At 38.0% G+C, this 17,066-nt stretch overlaps 1 protein-coding gene across 1 annotated transcript in view; it reads right to left on the bottom strand.

Moving 5' to 3' along the window:
- NVL (nuclear VCP like) overlaps positions 1–17,066 on the bottom strand; it is a 39,474-nt gene that overhangs the window by 2,485 nt on the left and 19,923 nt on the right. The window contains exons 18-21 of the mRNA XM_039716860.1: positions 16,423–16,522; positions 8,541–8,647; positions 4,848–4,924; positions 3,365–3,453 (exon numbers count right to left, since the gene is read on the bottom strand). Of these exons, the coding sequence (XP_039572794.1) occupies positions 3,365–3,453; positions 4,848–4,924; positions 8,541–8,647; positions 16,423–16,522 (373 nt within the window). The remainder of the gene's footprint in view (positions 1–3,364; positions 3,454–4,847; positions 4,925–8,540; positions 8,648–16,422; positions 16,523–17,066) is intronic.

The following is a 17,066-nucleotide window of genomic DNA, read 5'->3' as shown; positions in this document are numbered from 1 at the left end:
TTGTTTAATCTGGATTTAAAAATCCTAAAATGCCACTACATAAGGATTAATTACCAGCTAACACTATGCACAGGGACCAGATATGTCAGAAATACAAATTGTAGACTTGTTTGGTGCATTCTTTTAATCTCCTTCATTAGGATGATTATTGCTTTTATTTACACCTCTGCCACATGAAATGGGATGTGCCTAGATGAAAAAGCTCTAATATTAATATATTTTGAGTTGGAGTTGAACAAAAATCTTCTGCTGATATAGTAAAAGACTAAAATGCAAATGGAAAATACTAAATTAAAAATGAAATATATGTTGTCTAAGGTATTGAGCAGAAGAGCAAAGAGCCTACAGTTATTATGACCTGAGTTAAAGGTAAAGATCAAGGTTAAAGTTCACTGAACTAAACATAAAACCTCACTGCTTTCTCATCTCACTTCTCTGGAGCTCATGTTCAACATTCCTATTACCACATAAAGTTACACCTGGAAAATTTGAAGATGCAAGTTTAAAATATCAGGAATTTAACAAATTTCTCCAAGGAAATGCTATTTACAGTAAGGAAAAGTTTCAAACTGGGACTCTCCCAGAAGACAGATTACTTTTAGACTGAGTCATTAAAACTCCATAAAACAATAAAGCTCCAAGAATTTTGCTTTCACTTTTGTTTTTAAGCATGTTAATTTTTTCAAATTGTGACAATGCTACAGGGAGAGAGAAAATCTCCTGCTAGGTAGCTGACCTCTCACTGCAAGTTAAGTTAGACTGCTTCATGCTGATTATGTGATAAAAGCTTGTCCAAGGCTTGATCACATAAAAAATGTAGCTGTGAGAAATGTAGACCGTGGCTACTTGTTTTAACTCACTTTGCCTCAATTCCTGATGACAAAACCATTTAGTCAGAATAAGTAGGTACAAATATTTTGTTGTTTAAAACCATTTAGATCGTTAAATTAAAATAATGAAGTATACCAACAGGCACAATATTTTAAAAATAAGGCAATGCACTTAAAACTCTAAATGTGAAATTGGAGTTTTCCTATTTACACAGATGAGTGAGGGATACATGGTTCCTATCAAACAAGGAGCAGATCTTGCTTTTCAAATTCAATTGCAAAGATGCAAAACTTTATTATCACTGTAAACCACACTTGCTCTTAACTGCTCTGACAAAAAGTTTCAGAGATTCTGTGCTTAGATTCAGCCTTACAGACTGCAGGTGATGTGGGACCACTGGCTGTCTCTTATAAAAGTGTACAAAAAGGGTCATAGTTTAGAAGGTCTGTGTTTGTCACTGCAGCTGAAATAGGAGTAGGACTCTCTCTCTATTATTCCTCATACCCTGTACATTCTGTACAAATGAGATCTGTTTGAAATAAATACACAAGATGAAGCTAAACAGGTGAGTCAGGATGGCAATGGGAAGAAGGCACCAGGAGCACATGGTGTTCCAAAATTTCTGAGGAACCTGACACAGACTGCAGAACTGCTGCAGTAGGGTGGGTCCCACTCTGCCAGTGGTGCTGAAACCACTTTCATGCACCATCTTCAGTGCCTTGGAAAAGGGAGGCAGAAGTGAAACTCCAAGTTTGCAAATGGCAGTGAACCTTTCTGGGCATTCAGTGCTGGCCCAACGATGAGGAAATCCAGGGGTACTACATAAAAGTGGAAATCTGCCCAGTTGGTAGGAATTTCCCCTACAAACTTCTGCATCTGGCAATTCTCAGACCACAGTGACTAACATGATCAGTTTTAGAATTTCTGAATTCTCCTAAGAAATATCACAAAAAGGATATCTTTACATTTCACTTTCTAAAACTACCTTCAAGCAAACCACTGCCAAGTGTTGAAAAAACCACACCCCTGATTTTATTCCAGAGGGAAAATATCTGGTATAACAAGAGGTTGCAACAGTTTCTCCAGGATGGAAAGGAGCAGCCCTGATTCCAAAGGACTGACTGAGGAGGACACTCAGCAGCCAAGCAGAGTGTGTGTGGGAGGGGAGGCAGCTCAGCGTGTCCTGCTGAACACTGAAGGAAGAAAATCTCCAGCCTTCATCTCGAAGATAAAAATTAACAGGGTCTCAAATCAGAAAGCACCTCACATGTTTTCATACCAGTCAGCGCTGACACCTTGGAAAGCCAAGGACAGTCCAAGCAAGCAGCTGCTATAAACATGCAAACCAAGCTGAACATGTGTTATGGGCTTGCTGGCTGCCTACACATTCACAGTCAGTGCTCAGGCTGCAATCCTAACTGTGAAGGCTGAATGCAAGGGATGAACAGCTTTGAATAAAGCCTGCGGTATTGTGAACATTTATAAAAATGACCAGGATAAACTCAGATATTTATACCTCAAATCAAGAGTTTTAGCCAGCTACAGCAAGCAAAATGGGTAACCAAGTCATAGAACAGGGAAGGTTTTTTATATCTTGGGTTTTTTTCCTCCTCTAGATGAACATGCTTGTTGCCTCAGAACAGGGAATACAAACACTGTGCTCTGGTAACCTACTGCTGCTAAAAACCAGACAAGATTGGATAGGTACTAGATCAAAAATAATCATTCAAAGCCATAAAAATACCAGTGTTGCTCTTAGAAATCAGGGGCATAATGAAAGCCTACAATATTTTCCAAGGACATAATCTGAAAAGCCACAATTCCATCTTAGCTTTGCATTTTGGCTTAAAGATAAAATAACAAACAAAATTACTGGGAAGAAATCTAAACAGACAGGCATTTTATATAAAAGTTTCAATCTGTAATTTAAAAATCCCAGCAAAAATACAGCTTAAACCAGCAGTTCAGACAGATAATGAAAGGGCAGAGATCGTACTTGAATCAATTTATAACTCCCTGTTGAAGTCCTGGCAAGAGGCACTGATGAGATAAGCATCAAAGATCAAAAGTGGCACAGATTTTCCTAACTCCATCAGTGCTGGATGTTCGTGTTCAGTTACACAACACAGCTGGGAGCCAAAGGTAGGAAATCAGGGAAGGTGCAGTTTACCAGCCTCCTCCAAATACATCAGCATAATTAGTCTTTGGTAGTGACAGGGAAAATTGGCAAAAGTGTTTTTATTTGTCTAGAAAATAATCCCTTTATGTAACCATTTAACAGAAACTTCTCTTTAAGGTAGCAACTTTCAATTCTTTAAAAAAAAGAACTGTGCTGACTTCTAGCATAACCATTTTTCCTGTACCTTCCCCTACCTCCCCTTATGTGAATCAATTTTTGTTTGGCTCAGAAGTCAATCAGTCAATGATGTACAGCTTTCACAGCCCTATGCTTGTCTTCAACTACTTTAAATACTTTATATCCCATTTATCTTGTCACTGTTCAGTTAAGATTTTCTTTTTAAAGCTTTCTTACCCTTCTTGCTTTGAGTATTCTGCAGGGCCATTTCCTGTCTCAGGGCACAAATGGAAGCCTCACGCACGAGAGCTGAAAGGTCTGCCCCTCTAGGGATACAAACAACGGGTTATTTGGGATAAATTGCTCTTTTGCTGATGGCATATAGAAAGACACTATAAATGACATTAAAATTTCGTTCTGCTGTAACAAAGTTTCATCTTAAGAACACTGGAAAGAGGCCTGATGATTACTCAGTCTGCAATCTTCATTGTGGAGTGATGTCCTTCAGAATTTAGTCACAAATCAAGATCAAATTGATGAGAAACAAGGGAAGAGGCAAAACCCCCATTCAGCATTTTTGGAAATGCCAAAGGGTTGATTAATACCGTGCCACTTCTTGGGAACATAACTTATTTTTTAAATAAATCTTCTGAAAAATTCAAATGAAATCCCTCACCATTAAAAAAGGAGTTGCTCAAAGCTGCATCAATAGTAAAGTTAACATGCTCTTAAAATAATAGTATCCACAAAACATGGTCAGATCAGTTTAAGTATTTCTTTCCAGTTTCCTGGAACTGGAATAGCTGGAACTTTTCACATGTCTTTCAGCTGGTGAGTTATTGAAACAAAAAAAAAATTCAAAATTAACTCCCCGTGCTTCATTTGGGGGTATTAGGCATAAAGTATTTAAAAATCAAAAATTAAACCAAACCAGATAAAACAAAAACCACAAATAAACCAAAACCAAATATATCAAAACCAACCCCCAAATTCAAAATACAGATGAACCCGAACAACAAAAAACCCACAAAAACTCCACAACAAAAAACCAAACCAAAACCCCCACACACTGAACAAAAAACCTCTGGACTATAAACCAGTGAGCAAAAGGTGTAGAAAGAAAAATTACTCATCTTTCCCAAGTAATATTGTGGCAAGCAGCTTGTCATAAACTTTATCTTTTGTAAACTCCATAAAAACATTGAGTATCACTAAATTATTGAATAGCTTTAAAGCTTTCTAAGTTTTATGGACCATAACTGCAAATTATTCTGACAGGTATGGTCATAAAGCTTTCCCTAAAGCCACACCTTGCTATTCCCAAAGCTGAAATGGGCCCTCATTACTTTGTCAAACAGACTGCTCTAGCTCTGTGACAAAACAAGCTGGTTATGGCTGCTTAACCAATTTGCTTTCATCACCATTAAAGAGGGCTCTTTGTTCCTCAGATGATGCAAGAATTATAAAATAAAACCAAAGAAAACCAAAAGCCCTCCACTGTTCTGTATTTGCAATGTGAAGACTATTCCAGATGAAGACTTCAGCATCCATTTATTCCTACCAGCTTCTTGGAAAAAAAGCACAAGGGAAATCAAGAAAAATACCCTAAGGGAAAAGGTTTATAAAGTTAAGAAACCCTCTCAATAATACAGCTGATCATGCATCAAAGACTGCTGGCACTGCACATGAAGTATGAAAGTCAAAACTAGGAGATACTCACGTGTAACACTCACAGTGCTGACTGTAAGCAATTTCCTGCAGGCTCACATCACTGTCCAGGGGAGGCCGGGTGCCATCCTAAAGGAGATGAGGTAAGGAAAAAGAGAAGGTAAGAAAACTTTTTTTCCTTTAACATCTACCATTCCTGAAGTGATGGAGTTTCTTTAATCAGGAATCATATAGGTGTCTGACAAGTTTCCTGCAATATCCACAAATATAAATATTTTTAATCTCAAACTGGCAAGAAGGATAATCAGCCTTTAAACCATTTAATTAAGAAATGTTAAGCAATGGTAAATTTTAACTTGCCACCCACAAATGAGATTTTCTCTGAGGAAATGATGGCCAGCCTGCCTCAGGGCATTGTAACAATGACATTATTCCATATGTGGGCTTATTTTTAATAATAGTTGGTTGCTTCAGCAGCTTGTGTAGCTGAACTTCCTCTAGTTTTACTGTGTGTTGAAACCAAACAGCTAAGCAACAGGCATGCCAGTTTAGTCTTATCACCTTTAAGACTAAATTAATTACATATCTTTTATATTCTGGATATAGATTTTCAAACTTAGAAGTTTTCCATTTAGGTTTCATAGGAGTTTAGATATACTGTAGATTTTTGGACACTACTTTTCCATATTAGTACTGCTTCCTCCAGAAAGATTCCAGAAGTGGTTTCTTTTGTTATTAGTTTTGCATCTCCAACAGCAAAAGTCTTAAATTACCTAAATGGTATTTGAAGGTATTTGAAGCCAACAAAATTTCCAACACTGTAAGCTTGGAGATCCTCCAAGCTTAGACAACAGTAAAGTATTATCATGATAGTACAGAGGTTCAAGATGTCTCTTTGATCAAACAATATCTGAGTTTTGACAGGAAAGAACACTTTAGATACTCATTTGAAAGAAATGCACAAATTCACATGAATATTTTCTGACTCCTTCAGAGGAACTGATATACTGCATACTTAAAATACCTTCAAGAGAAAAAAAAAAATGTGTAGTACCTGGCAAGTTAAAATACTTGAATACTTAACAGACAGTGGAACAGTCAAAGACTAGGCAGAGTAAGGAAACAATCTTGAATGGACCTTTAACAGTTACCAAGGGAAAAAATCCAGAATAACACCACAGTAAAAAGGTAAACGAGCAGCCTGATTTGAAAACATCCTGAAGGGAGAGACTTCAACCTGGAAACAAGAAAGTTTCATACAACTTCATATGGGAGACTTCAGTAATTCTTATAGGAAATTGCAACCCAGAGAGACACCTCCTCTGCTAAAAAGAAATGTTTAACCTATTGCTTTGTGGAGCAAATACACTGGACATTTTTTGCTCTCCCTGCTCTGGTGCCAAGCTGTGTGCAGCAGAGGAGCTCGATGCAGCTTCCAGGAATGGTTAAGTACAGTAGTACCTGGAACATGTGAAGACAGGCTTCTCTTGCATAATGTGCATAATTGGGAATGACTGATTTGTACAAGTTAACTGAAATAAAAGTCTTTCACAACGAAGTTTCGACCCACATTGAGGCTGTGTTCCTGACAACCTGTCCCTCCCCCTAAGTCCCTTTTCTACCCCTCATGCTGCCTTTCTAAGCATCCATGTTCTCATTCAGCAAGGATTCTGTTTGCACATGCTGTGCATGTATTCCTTGGAGATTTCTGGGAATGCATGCCATCATTCACATCTGCACCAAACATTTTGTTTTTTCTGGCCTTGAGCTAATATGTTCTCAAATTTTTCACACTTCCTCCCCTAGAATGCATGGATGAAATCTGACAAAAAATAAAGCATTTCAATTCATTTAACACCTTTTACTCCATGTTGTTCTTTCACATAACTCCTACACATCTTTAAAGATTTAACTCCTCATTCACCACTGTAATCTAAACAGACTATGTGAATTAAGCATGCATGAAAGCATCTTGCATTCCAAAAAGCAAGATAAATAATATGACAATCAGTGAGAGGATCCACAGAAACCAAGCTGATAAACACTGTGCAATGTATTCCTGCTGTCAAGAAGGCCCATAAGCAGATAAGGTCACATCAAACCTGATGTCAGCAGAAGACAAAAATATTCTGGCAGTGGGATAATAACAGGGTTACCACATCCCATTGCCACTCCTCTTGGTGTTATCCCAACAGGAAGATAGGATTGTAGGCACAAAGATTCCCAGGAGAAGGGAACAAAGACACCCTTCAGCGACCTCACCCAGGATTTATGGCAGTAAATGCAATTCTGAACTTGATTCCTGATGGGAAACTGCAAACAGTTCTCCCCAACAACCAGATGGTCACTGACACACAAGAGGAAGGCAGAAGATGAAGTGAGGACTCGGTGTTGCCCATGAGTGATCCTGCCCTTGCCAGGTGGGTTTGTGTATCTTGGTGGCTACGTGTGGCTGTGAGAGTGAGAGAAATCAGCTCTCTTTAATGCCACCTTTGCTCCACTGAAGGCAGCAAAGCACCAAGCTCTGCTACACTATTCCCTACACCCCTAATTACCTTTAAAAATAAATCTGGTAAAATAACAATTGTGATTCCTTACAGTATTCAGAGATGTTATACTCAATTCCTCTCAACATCTCACGAAGAACATTAAGAACAGGGTTGTAAAAAGTATTAACTGAAGAATTTCTGTAGAACTTAGAAACAACAAACTTGTCTACTGCAAATAGCAAATGGGGGAATACTTAATCTATTTTCATCCATGAAGCAAAGCACAGAACAAATGAAGGAAAGTCTAACATCCTGAATTTGTAATGAGAGGTCACCCTGTGAACATCCATTTTGGCATGAAAGAACAGGCTGGAACAAGTTCTCACTTTCCAAATTCTGAATCAACTATTGCCTACACACCACAACTTTACGGTTACACAAGAAGTCTGGATTATCCTTCATTACAAATACACTAAACAATTTTTGCCAGACTTCTCATAATGCTATCTTTCCTCTATAGAAAGGAAATATATCCTATATGTATCTCCTACATATATATGTTCTTTGTCTCCTTTGCAGCTCAAATCAAGATCTGATAAAACACCTGGTCTTAATAATCAATGTCGATCTACTGGAAAAAAGTAGAAAATATCCAAGTAATTCATATGCTTTTTATGTTCTTTTTTAAGGCCTTGATTCCTCCTGTGCCTTGGAGAAACACTCAGAGAATTCTATAATCCAAGTGTGTGAAGTAGCAGATTGTGCTGTCCACCTCAGGGAGGACCCATGAAGGCACAGATTGTACATTTTCACATTTACTTTAACATAAAACCTCAATCATCACAAGCTTCTTTTCATCCTAAAGCAAATTAGGTGTCACAACTACTGTTGAGCAAATACAGATGGAGCTTGTGAATCATTCTGCTGAATGTCTGTAACCCCCCAAAAAAAGCTTACAAAACACTTCTAGGCCCATTACTCACTCAGATAGCAATCTTCTAATTAAATCTGTTCAAACTGTGACTATCAAGGCAGCAACTTCTATGTTCAACAGGTTTGCTTTACTCAAGATTCATCAGCCCCTTGCAGTCCCAGAGCAAATTTAACAGCAGATGGGCTGAGGGATTATTTTTATGACCTCATGGAATAGCTGAAAATGTTTCATGAGACAGGATCCTGCAATCTTTGTAACATTTAATTTGTCTTACATCATTCCACCAAGCTTCAAGATGAAGGATATATTTCCAAATACTCACTTTGGTGATGGTCTTTAAAATAGCAAGTCGATCTTCAGGTGGTGGCAAACCCACATAGAGTGTTTTATCCAGCCTACCAGGACGCAGGATAGCTGGGTCAATTATATCTTAGGGAGAGGAAAAATAGAAAATAATTAATCCAGAAATGAGTTGCACCCTTAGGAGAATCTGCACATGAGAAGGAATACATGCATATTTGTACCAAGACTCAAAAAAGCATTTGTGCCACAACTGAAGCTCTGAGCCTTAAAGGAGCTGATTGAAAAAGTTTCATTTTCATCCACAAGTCTCTAACAGCCAGTAACATTAAGCCACATCTGATTAATGATGGCTCATAAATACCAGTTTCATCTCTTCAGTAACAAGACAACTCTATATTTGGCAATACAGAATTAGAACATTTTTGCTGAGGAATTCCACACTAATTATTAGCAGTTTCTTCTACTGGAAAAACTCTACCCAAAGGGACAATGACAAGTCAAGCATAACAAGCACACAGGGCCAATCACAACCATCCATATGCAAACTTAATTTTATTGGTCATTTGTATTTCTACTACATAATGGTTATCTGAATGGTAAAACAGGAAACCCAGGAAAATACCAAAAATAGCTGCAAAGTACAGAATTTGTTTCCCAGGGAGAGCTACAGACTCCAAATTTATTATGTGTGGAGAAATAAGAAAGCAAAAATTATCACAAATGTTTCTAGAAAACCATTCAAAGATTAAGAGTAACAGAAATGTGTAGCTGCCTTTTAGCACCACAGGCTGTGATACCAAAGCCAGTCAGGATATAAATACTTACTATTGGATAACAAGAGATACAGACAGGGCATATAATCTGGAAAAGGCCTCAATTCCTGTCTGTGTTTCAGAACAAACTGCCTGCATGATGTTTCTCAATATTTCTTGATATAATAATACCCAATAATGGTATTAATCTGTTTCACTAAGGAATTCTATGGAGTCGCCATCCCTGGAGGTACTAAAAAGACCTGTAGGTGTGGCACTTGGGGACACAGTTCAGTGGTGGACTTGACAGGGCTGGGTTAACAGTGGACTCCATGATCTCTGAGGTCTTTTACCAGCCTGAATGATTCTGTGACTCTCTGTTATCCTACATGCCACAGTAACGTGAGCAGCAAAGTCACAGAAGATATAAAGAAATCCATACTTTTACTATAACAGACTATTTGAATAAATTATATGAATGTGTGAGGTAGCTACTGCAAGAACCTTTCCCTAAAGTGACAGTTGATAATTCCATCTAAGTCTAAAGCTGGAAATTATCAAGACCTCCCAATGAAGCTGCAAACAGCCTGCATTGGCTCTGCCCTCCTGACAAAACAGAGTTCACAGACAAACTACTGCATTCCTGTAGAACAAAAGTGATGGACTGGAAAAAGTGAAGCTGCTAACCTTTACTGTACAAATGTTTCAAAGATAACAGATACCACCCAAGCCCTGAAACAGTAGCAGGGAAGTTAAACTATCACTTTTTTTTGCAAATGAAAAAGTTTGCTTAACTCTGTTAACACTTGAACTACCTGATCCTACCACAGTGTGGTCTTGATCCACTTTTTAAAGATGGGCATGGTTTTGTTCAAGTTCCTCTCTCAGTTATGCTTAAAGGACAACTCTTATTTTTTTCTTGGACAAAAGCTTTCCCCCCCTAGGATACAGCAGTCATGGGCAGAAACATCTATGGAAGAAAAATCAGCTAATGCAGATGCTAATGTGATGAGAATGGTGAGGGGAAAAAAAAAAGGAATTACTTGCATTAATTTAATCCAGACCAGATGAAACAAGAGTTAAATAGAATCCCTGCTGTGGCAGGCACAGACAAAAACATGTTACTTATACATCTGTGCATTGTTCCAGATGACACTTTGTCTTGCTTTTGACACAAGTGCACTTTCATTTTTCTGTCATCTCCTATTATTAATGTGATAAGAAACACTAAGTTCACTCAAAGAATCTGTTACAAACACCAAAACAAATACTCTCAATAGGGCCTGCATTACAACACCAGGCACTTGCTGATTTCCCCATTCTAACATTCCAAAAATAAAGTATTAAATAATATTTAAAAATATCAAGCTTGCTATGGAAAATACTGTTCCCATTTTGCACACTGACAATATGGTACTTGCTATTTATCCAACATTATCAAGACAGCAATGTGGTGTGAAGTTGCATTCACCTTTTTGTATGGAAATTATCACACTGCCTGCATTCAAAAAGTTACCACAACTGACAGAACTAGATAAGCTGCAGTACTGGTGGTTTACAGCAACAAGACCACACCAAAGTCTGAAACACAGATCTACACCCCTCATCTCCTTATGAATCAACTCATTTAATTTTTCTGGTTCAGACCTGGGCCTGAAGTTCTTGAAAACTCATCACAACCCCCAGAAAATTAATATTTACCCATTGGACAAACTTACTCATTAGATGCACTTCATATCCATTTAAAGGAACTGAATAAGGTACCCCTACAAGGAATTTCAAAGTATTCCATCCTGGTAAATCACAGCACTCCCTCCATATCTATTATCTTAAAACTTACCTAAACAGAAGAGAGTCAACTCATTTTAGATACATTTACCATTTTAATGAAATGAAAGTAGTTACTGCAGATACCTCTTTCAAAGCCTATTATCATCCCTCAAGCTGGAAGGAAAGTGAAGCATGGAAATGTGATGAAACACAGCACTCCTTTTCCAAGCAGCTGTCTCACAGATAGAATATATTTCTACTGGGAGAAATGTTAATAATTTCCTGCCTTTCTGAGGTGATCAATGCTGTTGACTGTCATTAGAAGAGAGCAGTACAATTTTCCAAATAATCTGACAAAATTACATGAGAAGATACTTAAGTACATCCATTCCTTGCTGTTTTTAAGGGTTCAAACAGGCACTAACCTCTAGAGAATGAGGTCACATTTCAGTTTGCTACACTGCTCTTCAAACTACTGCAAATTTTACAGAATCATTATGTTCCATTGAAAGTATCTGTGCACCAATTCCTATACAGGGACATTCTATTGCTCTGTAGTAGAATCTCTTAGTCCCACATTCATTTCTAGTTGATTATTCATGTCTTATCTCAACTGTAGAGGAGCCAAGCACATTTACAGAAGGTCAGTGCATACAAGCAATGACAGCTGTTGTGTGAGTCCATCAAACTTCTCCCACGCTCTCACTCCAGCTTTTCAAAATATATTTGAAGTACACAAGACCTAGGCCCTCCCATTTGTGATGTTCTGAAATGCAGGCTCAGAAGCCCTGAAAGGTTTTCTGAGACTCCAGGTGAATGCTGCACTTAAAAACTGAAGTTATTGTGAAAGCTACACAACACTCAAGGGCTGCTGAAATGCAGAAATATAATTTGTGTGAATTAGAACTATTATGAAAGAAATTGTTCCATGCCTCACGTATTAAGTGCTTTTCTTAGATCTTATCTTGCCTTTAATTCAGCAACATGTATAAACAGGTAAAACCATAAACAATGCCCAAACCCAAACTGTAACTATTGTTAAAGACTGGTGATTATTTTTTTAATTGTGTTTCAAAACATGTGGTTCAGGTGAATAGCTCTAAAAAAATGAAAATAAACTTGCCAACAAAAATAGAACTCAGTGAAACTAGAAGAGGAATTTTGCAAGAATTAATTTAAGAAAGCTAGAGAAAGAGGCCATGAATAAAATCAAGACATCATCACAGTTTATGTCCAGTTTAAAATCACTGTCTTGTTTGTTTCCTCACATGACAAACAGCTCCCTAAATCCCTGGGGAAATGCTGCTGATGCCATGGTCAGCTTGGTCAGCATAAACTCTCTAAGGAGTTTATAAATGTTCAAACCCTGGGGAAGTAAGAGAAGAGCAGAAAGCATCAGCATCCCATCCTGAAATTCAAACTGGTAGCTAGAAAGTTGTGGGAAATTATAGATTTCATTCAACAGTAGTGTTTGGCAGTTGTGCAGTATTTAGACTTCAATTTGGGAAAGGAAGTAGGAAGAATTCAATTATTGTGACCCATAAAAGTGCTAACAAGACAAGACATTTCTGCCTCTATTCCCCCCCCACCCCTAACAATACCGAGTGCTTTAAAAGTTTAATCCTCTTCAGACAAAGTCTGACATTGATTCTGCATTTAGGTGGAAAGAGATTGAGTTGGGAATACTGCATCCCTGCTAATTTAGGAGTCAAGAAATACCTGCAGAGGACATTCAAAGTCATTGAGTAAGTGCAAAAAAATTTCAAATATCCTGCTTTTTAGGACATATCAAAGGCTTTTTTCAGCACTGCCAGAATAATAATTACCACTTGCAGATTGTAGATGATAAACAAAGGAACCAATCTATTGTGTTCACCCTTTTGCCAAAATGGGAGTTAAAGCCTTCCAAGTGTTTAAAGGCTATATAAAAGAGAATTTGGCAGTTTTCAGCCATGGGGTATAAACCACCACTATTTCACAGTAATACCTTGTTGCAGTGAGGTGTTGGCACCTGGGACAACTGTGCCAGGAATACACCTTGATGCCAAAAGTGGTTGAGCCACTGCTATCCTAACTACTCCTAAACAATAATAACAATAACAACAATAATAACAACAACAGTAATAATAACTTATGAGAGAAGACTCTTCCTATTGCACAATGATTTCAGGCTGCAATGCTGACAGCAACACAACAGTCATGAACAGTACCAGTATGCAACTCTCAAAGCTACCATGCAAGCCATCACTCTAAAAAAAGAAGCATCTTGAAAAGCCATTTTCTCTCCCAATAAATTATACTAATATGGATTAAAAACCATCCATGAGATCCCACACTTCAAAGCACTGGCTCAGTGGAAGACTGCAGAAGTTCTGCTGGGACACATATATTATTTAGCTTTACATTACACAACTCCCCTCCCCAGCAGCACCTCTACTCACCACAACTAGGACAGAAAAATCTTTCTTACAAAGATCTGAAAACCTTTTCAGGCACCAGAATTTTAATTGTTTGGGGGAACTACTTCAATATAGCAGCCAGTCTAAGCCATGCCTGTCCTACAGGTCTCTGCTTAGGCTTTGCATTCTGAAGGTGGTTAAGAGTGCTTTACCAGCACAGACTTCACTGCTCTGTACCTGCAGTGTGCTCCTTTCAACTACCCAGACCACACCAGCAAAACCTGATTTGGTGAACACTGCCTCCTCCTAGGGCCCATGAACAGTGAATGAGCCACAGCAGAGAAACATCAGTTACCCCAGCTTAACCACAACTTCAGTAGAAATTGTTCTGATGAAACTCTGCTTCATCATATTGCCAAATGCAAATACCACAGGAAAAAAATTTATGGTCTAATCCTTCCTAAAATGTATGTGTGTGTATATATATATATATACCTATACATACATATATATATATACACACACACACATATGCACAGCCCTTCTGAAGCAAGACATCCACCCTACCCAAACACCACCTTCCAGCTGGAAAAAAAAAATTTATTAATGTTGCCAAAACAACTCCTTCTATCTTTATTGAGATAAAAATCATCAAATTGAAGGATATAAATTAATCTACAAATTCAATAAATAGAAATTAATTGTATTTGATACCCAAAATGCCTTTGCATTTTCTTTACATTTGGCATTTTTACCTCAAGTCCCCTTTTTTCACCAATGTCACTGACTAATAATACACTGCTGATTTCATGCCTTACACATTTCCCAGCTGTTCTCAAATATGAGCCCAAACCTCATTATTTGTTAAAGTTTTGTAATTTTAACTCTTCCTGTATGGTCATACAGTAGATCTGCCACTGTAGCTGGGAAAGGGGATAGTGACTTTTAAAAACTGAAGGGGAAAAAAAATATCCTAAAGCCATTCCAGAGGTACTTCCTAACCACATAACGGTAAAAATGCACCTTGTATAAGGCTTACAGAGAGGGGAATTAACAACTGAACAGGTGTCTCTTTCACATATGCATGAAAATCAGACCTGTAAGCAAGCACAGAATCAGTGTATATCTAAACCAAGGAATTAGGACAAACCTGCCACACATAAACATTTATATTTTGAAATTAACATCTGAGCAGTATTTACCCTAAGCTGGCCCTGGCGAAGCTGCTGGAGTGCTTGCACAGAGGAATCCTTGCTCAGAACAGGGACACAGAACAGCCCAAAAAGGACTGGCCCCCTGCCCAACCGGCTGGGGAGGCACTGCAGGAAGTACAGCTGGATGTGTCCTCACCTCCAAAGCGCTGGAATTCCCAGCCCCAGCTAGCAGTCAGAGATAATGACAAGTCAGTAATTAGATAGGAAGCCCTTGTGAAACACTTCCAAATAGGGCTGCTTGGTACAAATGCTTGCAATAGCACAGCTAATTCAGGGAGAGTTGCTAAGGCAGCTTGGTGACACTCCCACCAACACTCTTGGTACATCCCACTGCATCTGTACACAGCACAAACTTATTTCCTATTCTGCATTGCACTAGATAGCTCAGGACCAGCAAGCTCATGCCAGGAAAACCTGCCACTTTAAGTCAAAAAATTACAGAAGGTACAAGCAGGTAGAGATTTAAGCCCTGACTGCTCATACTTCACCACGTGGAAGGCTTGAAAGTCTGTCAGGGTGCAAAGAATTTGAGAAAGGAAGATCTTCCTCCAAATCTTTGAAGCCTTGGACCATTGGAAAAAAACCAAAACCACCTAATAGTTGGCTATTATAGATGATTTCAGACCAAATGTTCTTTAATTTATTGAACAAAAGCAATAACAAGTATTTTAACTTTCCCACCTTCCCAATTATATCCAAAATAGCTACGCTACTATTTTTCCTGTTAAGCTATTTCTCAGCAAAACTACATCTTGTCCTTACTTAATACATTCAGTAATTTTGCAATTCTTTCACTCTAAGTAGGAATTTGCCAAATATCTGTTCTAGGTGCAAAGGTTCTTTCCAGAATTGTGGTACCCACACCAGTATGGTTTTACCAAGACAGACTTGAAACCCTGTATTTCATTTCACTTGCAATATTCAGAAAAATAATCATAATCAAGGTAGTGCAACACCTTCATGTTTGTTTCTTTCTAAACTGACAACAAATTCCTTTATCTACAACCCACAGCTTCTACATGGAATTCAAATTCAGGAAAAACAAGTTTCTTGCTATGTATAAAACACAAGCCTTCTCCATAATACAAAACACACCCAAAAACAGAGATAGAAAGTTGCCTGTAAAACACATGATGTTTGCAAAGCAGACATCAGTGTTTAGCTTATCTGAGAAGATGCTGCTGGAATTGCAAGAGCTGCCAAAAACTGAAGAACCAGAGAGGGAGCAAAGACAGCTGTTAATATCCAAGCTGGACATGAAGCAACAGAAGAGTAACTGCTCCAAACAGAGCCTAGTGTGGAACACAGAGCCCAGGAAGCAGAAGATAAGCAAATGGAAAAATGACTTAACATGAGACAGATGTCTTAAGGCAAAAAAAAAAAAAAAGGCAAAAAAAAAAAGCATATAAAGCTGCTTTGGATAGAAAATCAATTTCAGCAGTAAAAAAGAAAAGAAATAGGTCTCTTTTCTGCTTCTACACTGCAAGGAGATAAACCACAGAGTCAAACGTCTTTCAAAGCATTTTAACAGTAATGATAACAGGTGCTAAGTGAGACACATTTTAAAGAGGTTGCTTTATCTCACAATACCACATGAACATGATTAACTGATTAACTGATCAGAAAACCTTTGGATTTGAGCAGACACTGTAATTTTAAGTACAGAAGAGGCTTAGTTACAGAATTCAAATATTTAGGCACACATGACTTTGTTAAAAGAGAACCAAGGATGTCTGATTTCTTGTTTCTGACTTGTGGGTCCTTACCTGGCCTGTTTGTGGCAGCCATAATGAAAACCTGCTGTCGATTCTGCAGCCCATCCATCTCGGTGAGGAGCTGGTTCACCACCCGCACACTGGCTCCTGACTTGGGAAGGAGAAATTTGGCAACAAATCAAAGAAACAGTGGGAATGTGAATATTTCAAGGTAAAAGAAACAAAAATTTATTAACTCCCTTCAGTGAAATATTACTCAAAGAAAGAATTTCTTTTTCACACTTTCAATGGAGCTGCATTGTGGATTCCTTCTCTCATACTCTTAGTACATCTCCATCCCAAATTCTTGCTGTCTACACACTTCCCACGTATTTTAACACGTGGCAAACCTTTCCTTTCCCATCAAAACTAAAGGACTCACTTAAAGGAGTACATATCAATATTTGTACTAGTCGTTCTGATATCTACTTCAACAAGAAGACACAATTTCTCAATATTCAGTTCCTTGAGGGAAAAGAGTTCTTACATATTGAAACCTCTGAAACAACATTTTAAGCAGGTAAGCTACTGAGAGGTAAACAGTAATTCCACAGTAATGACATCCTATAACCAAATTTAATAGCTTAATCTGAATTTCTCTGGATACTTTTTTTATATATGCATAACAAAAAAACTGTTAAGCTTTATAAAACTTG

The sequence above is a fragment of the Passer montanus genome, unplaced genomic scaffold (genome assembly GCF_014805655.1).
Source record: "Passer montanus isolate IOZ18808 unplaced genomic scaffold, ASM1480565v1 scaffold37, whole genome shotgun sequence".
Lineage (NCBI taxonomy): Eukaryota > Metazoa > Chordata > Aves > Passeriformes > Passeridae > Passer > Passer montanus.
Note: the sequence above shows the minus strand (reverse complement) of the source record. Positions and strands in the feature narration are given on the sequence as shown.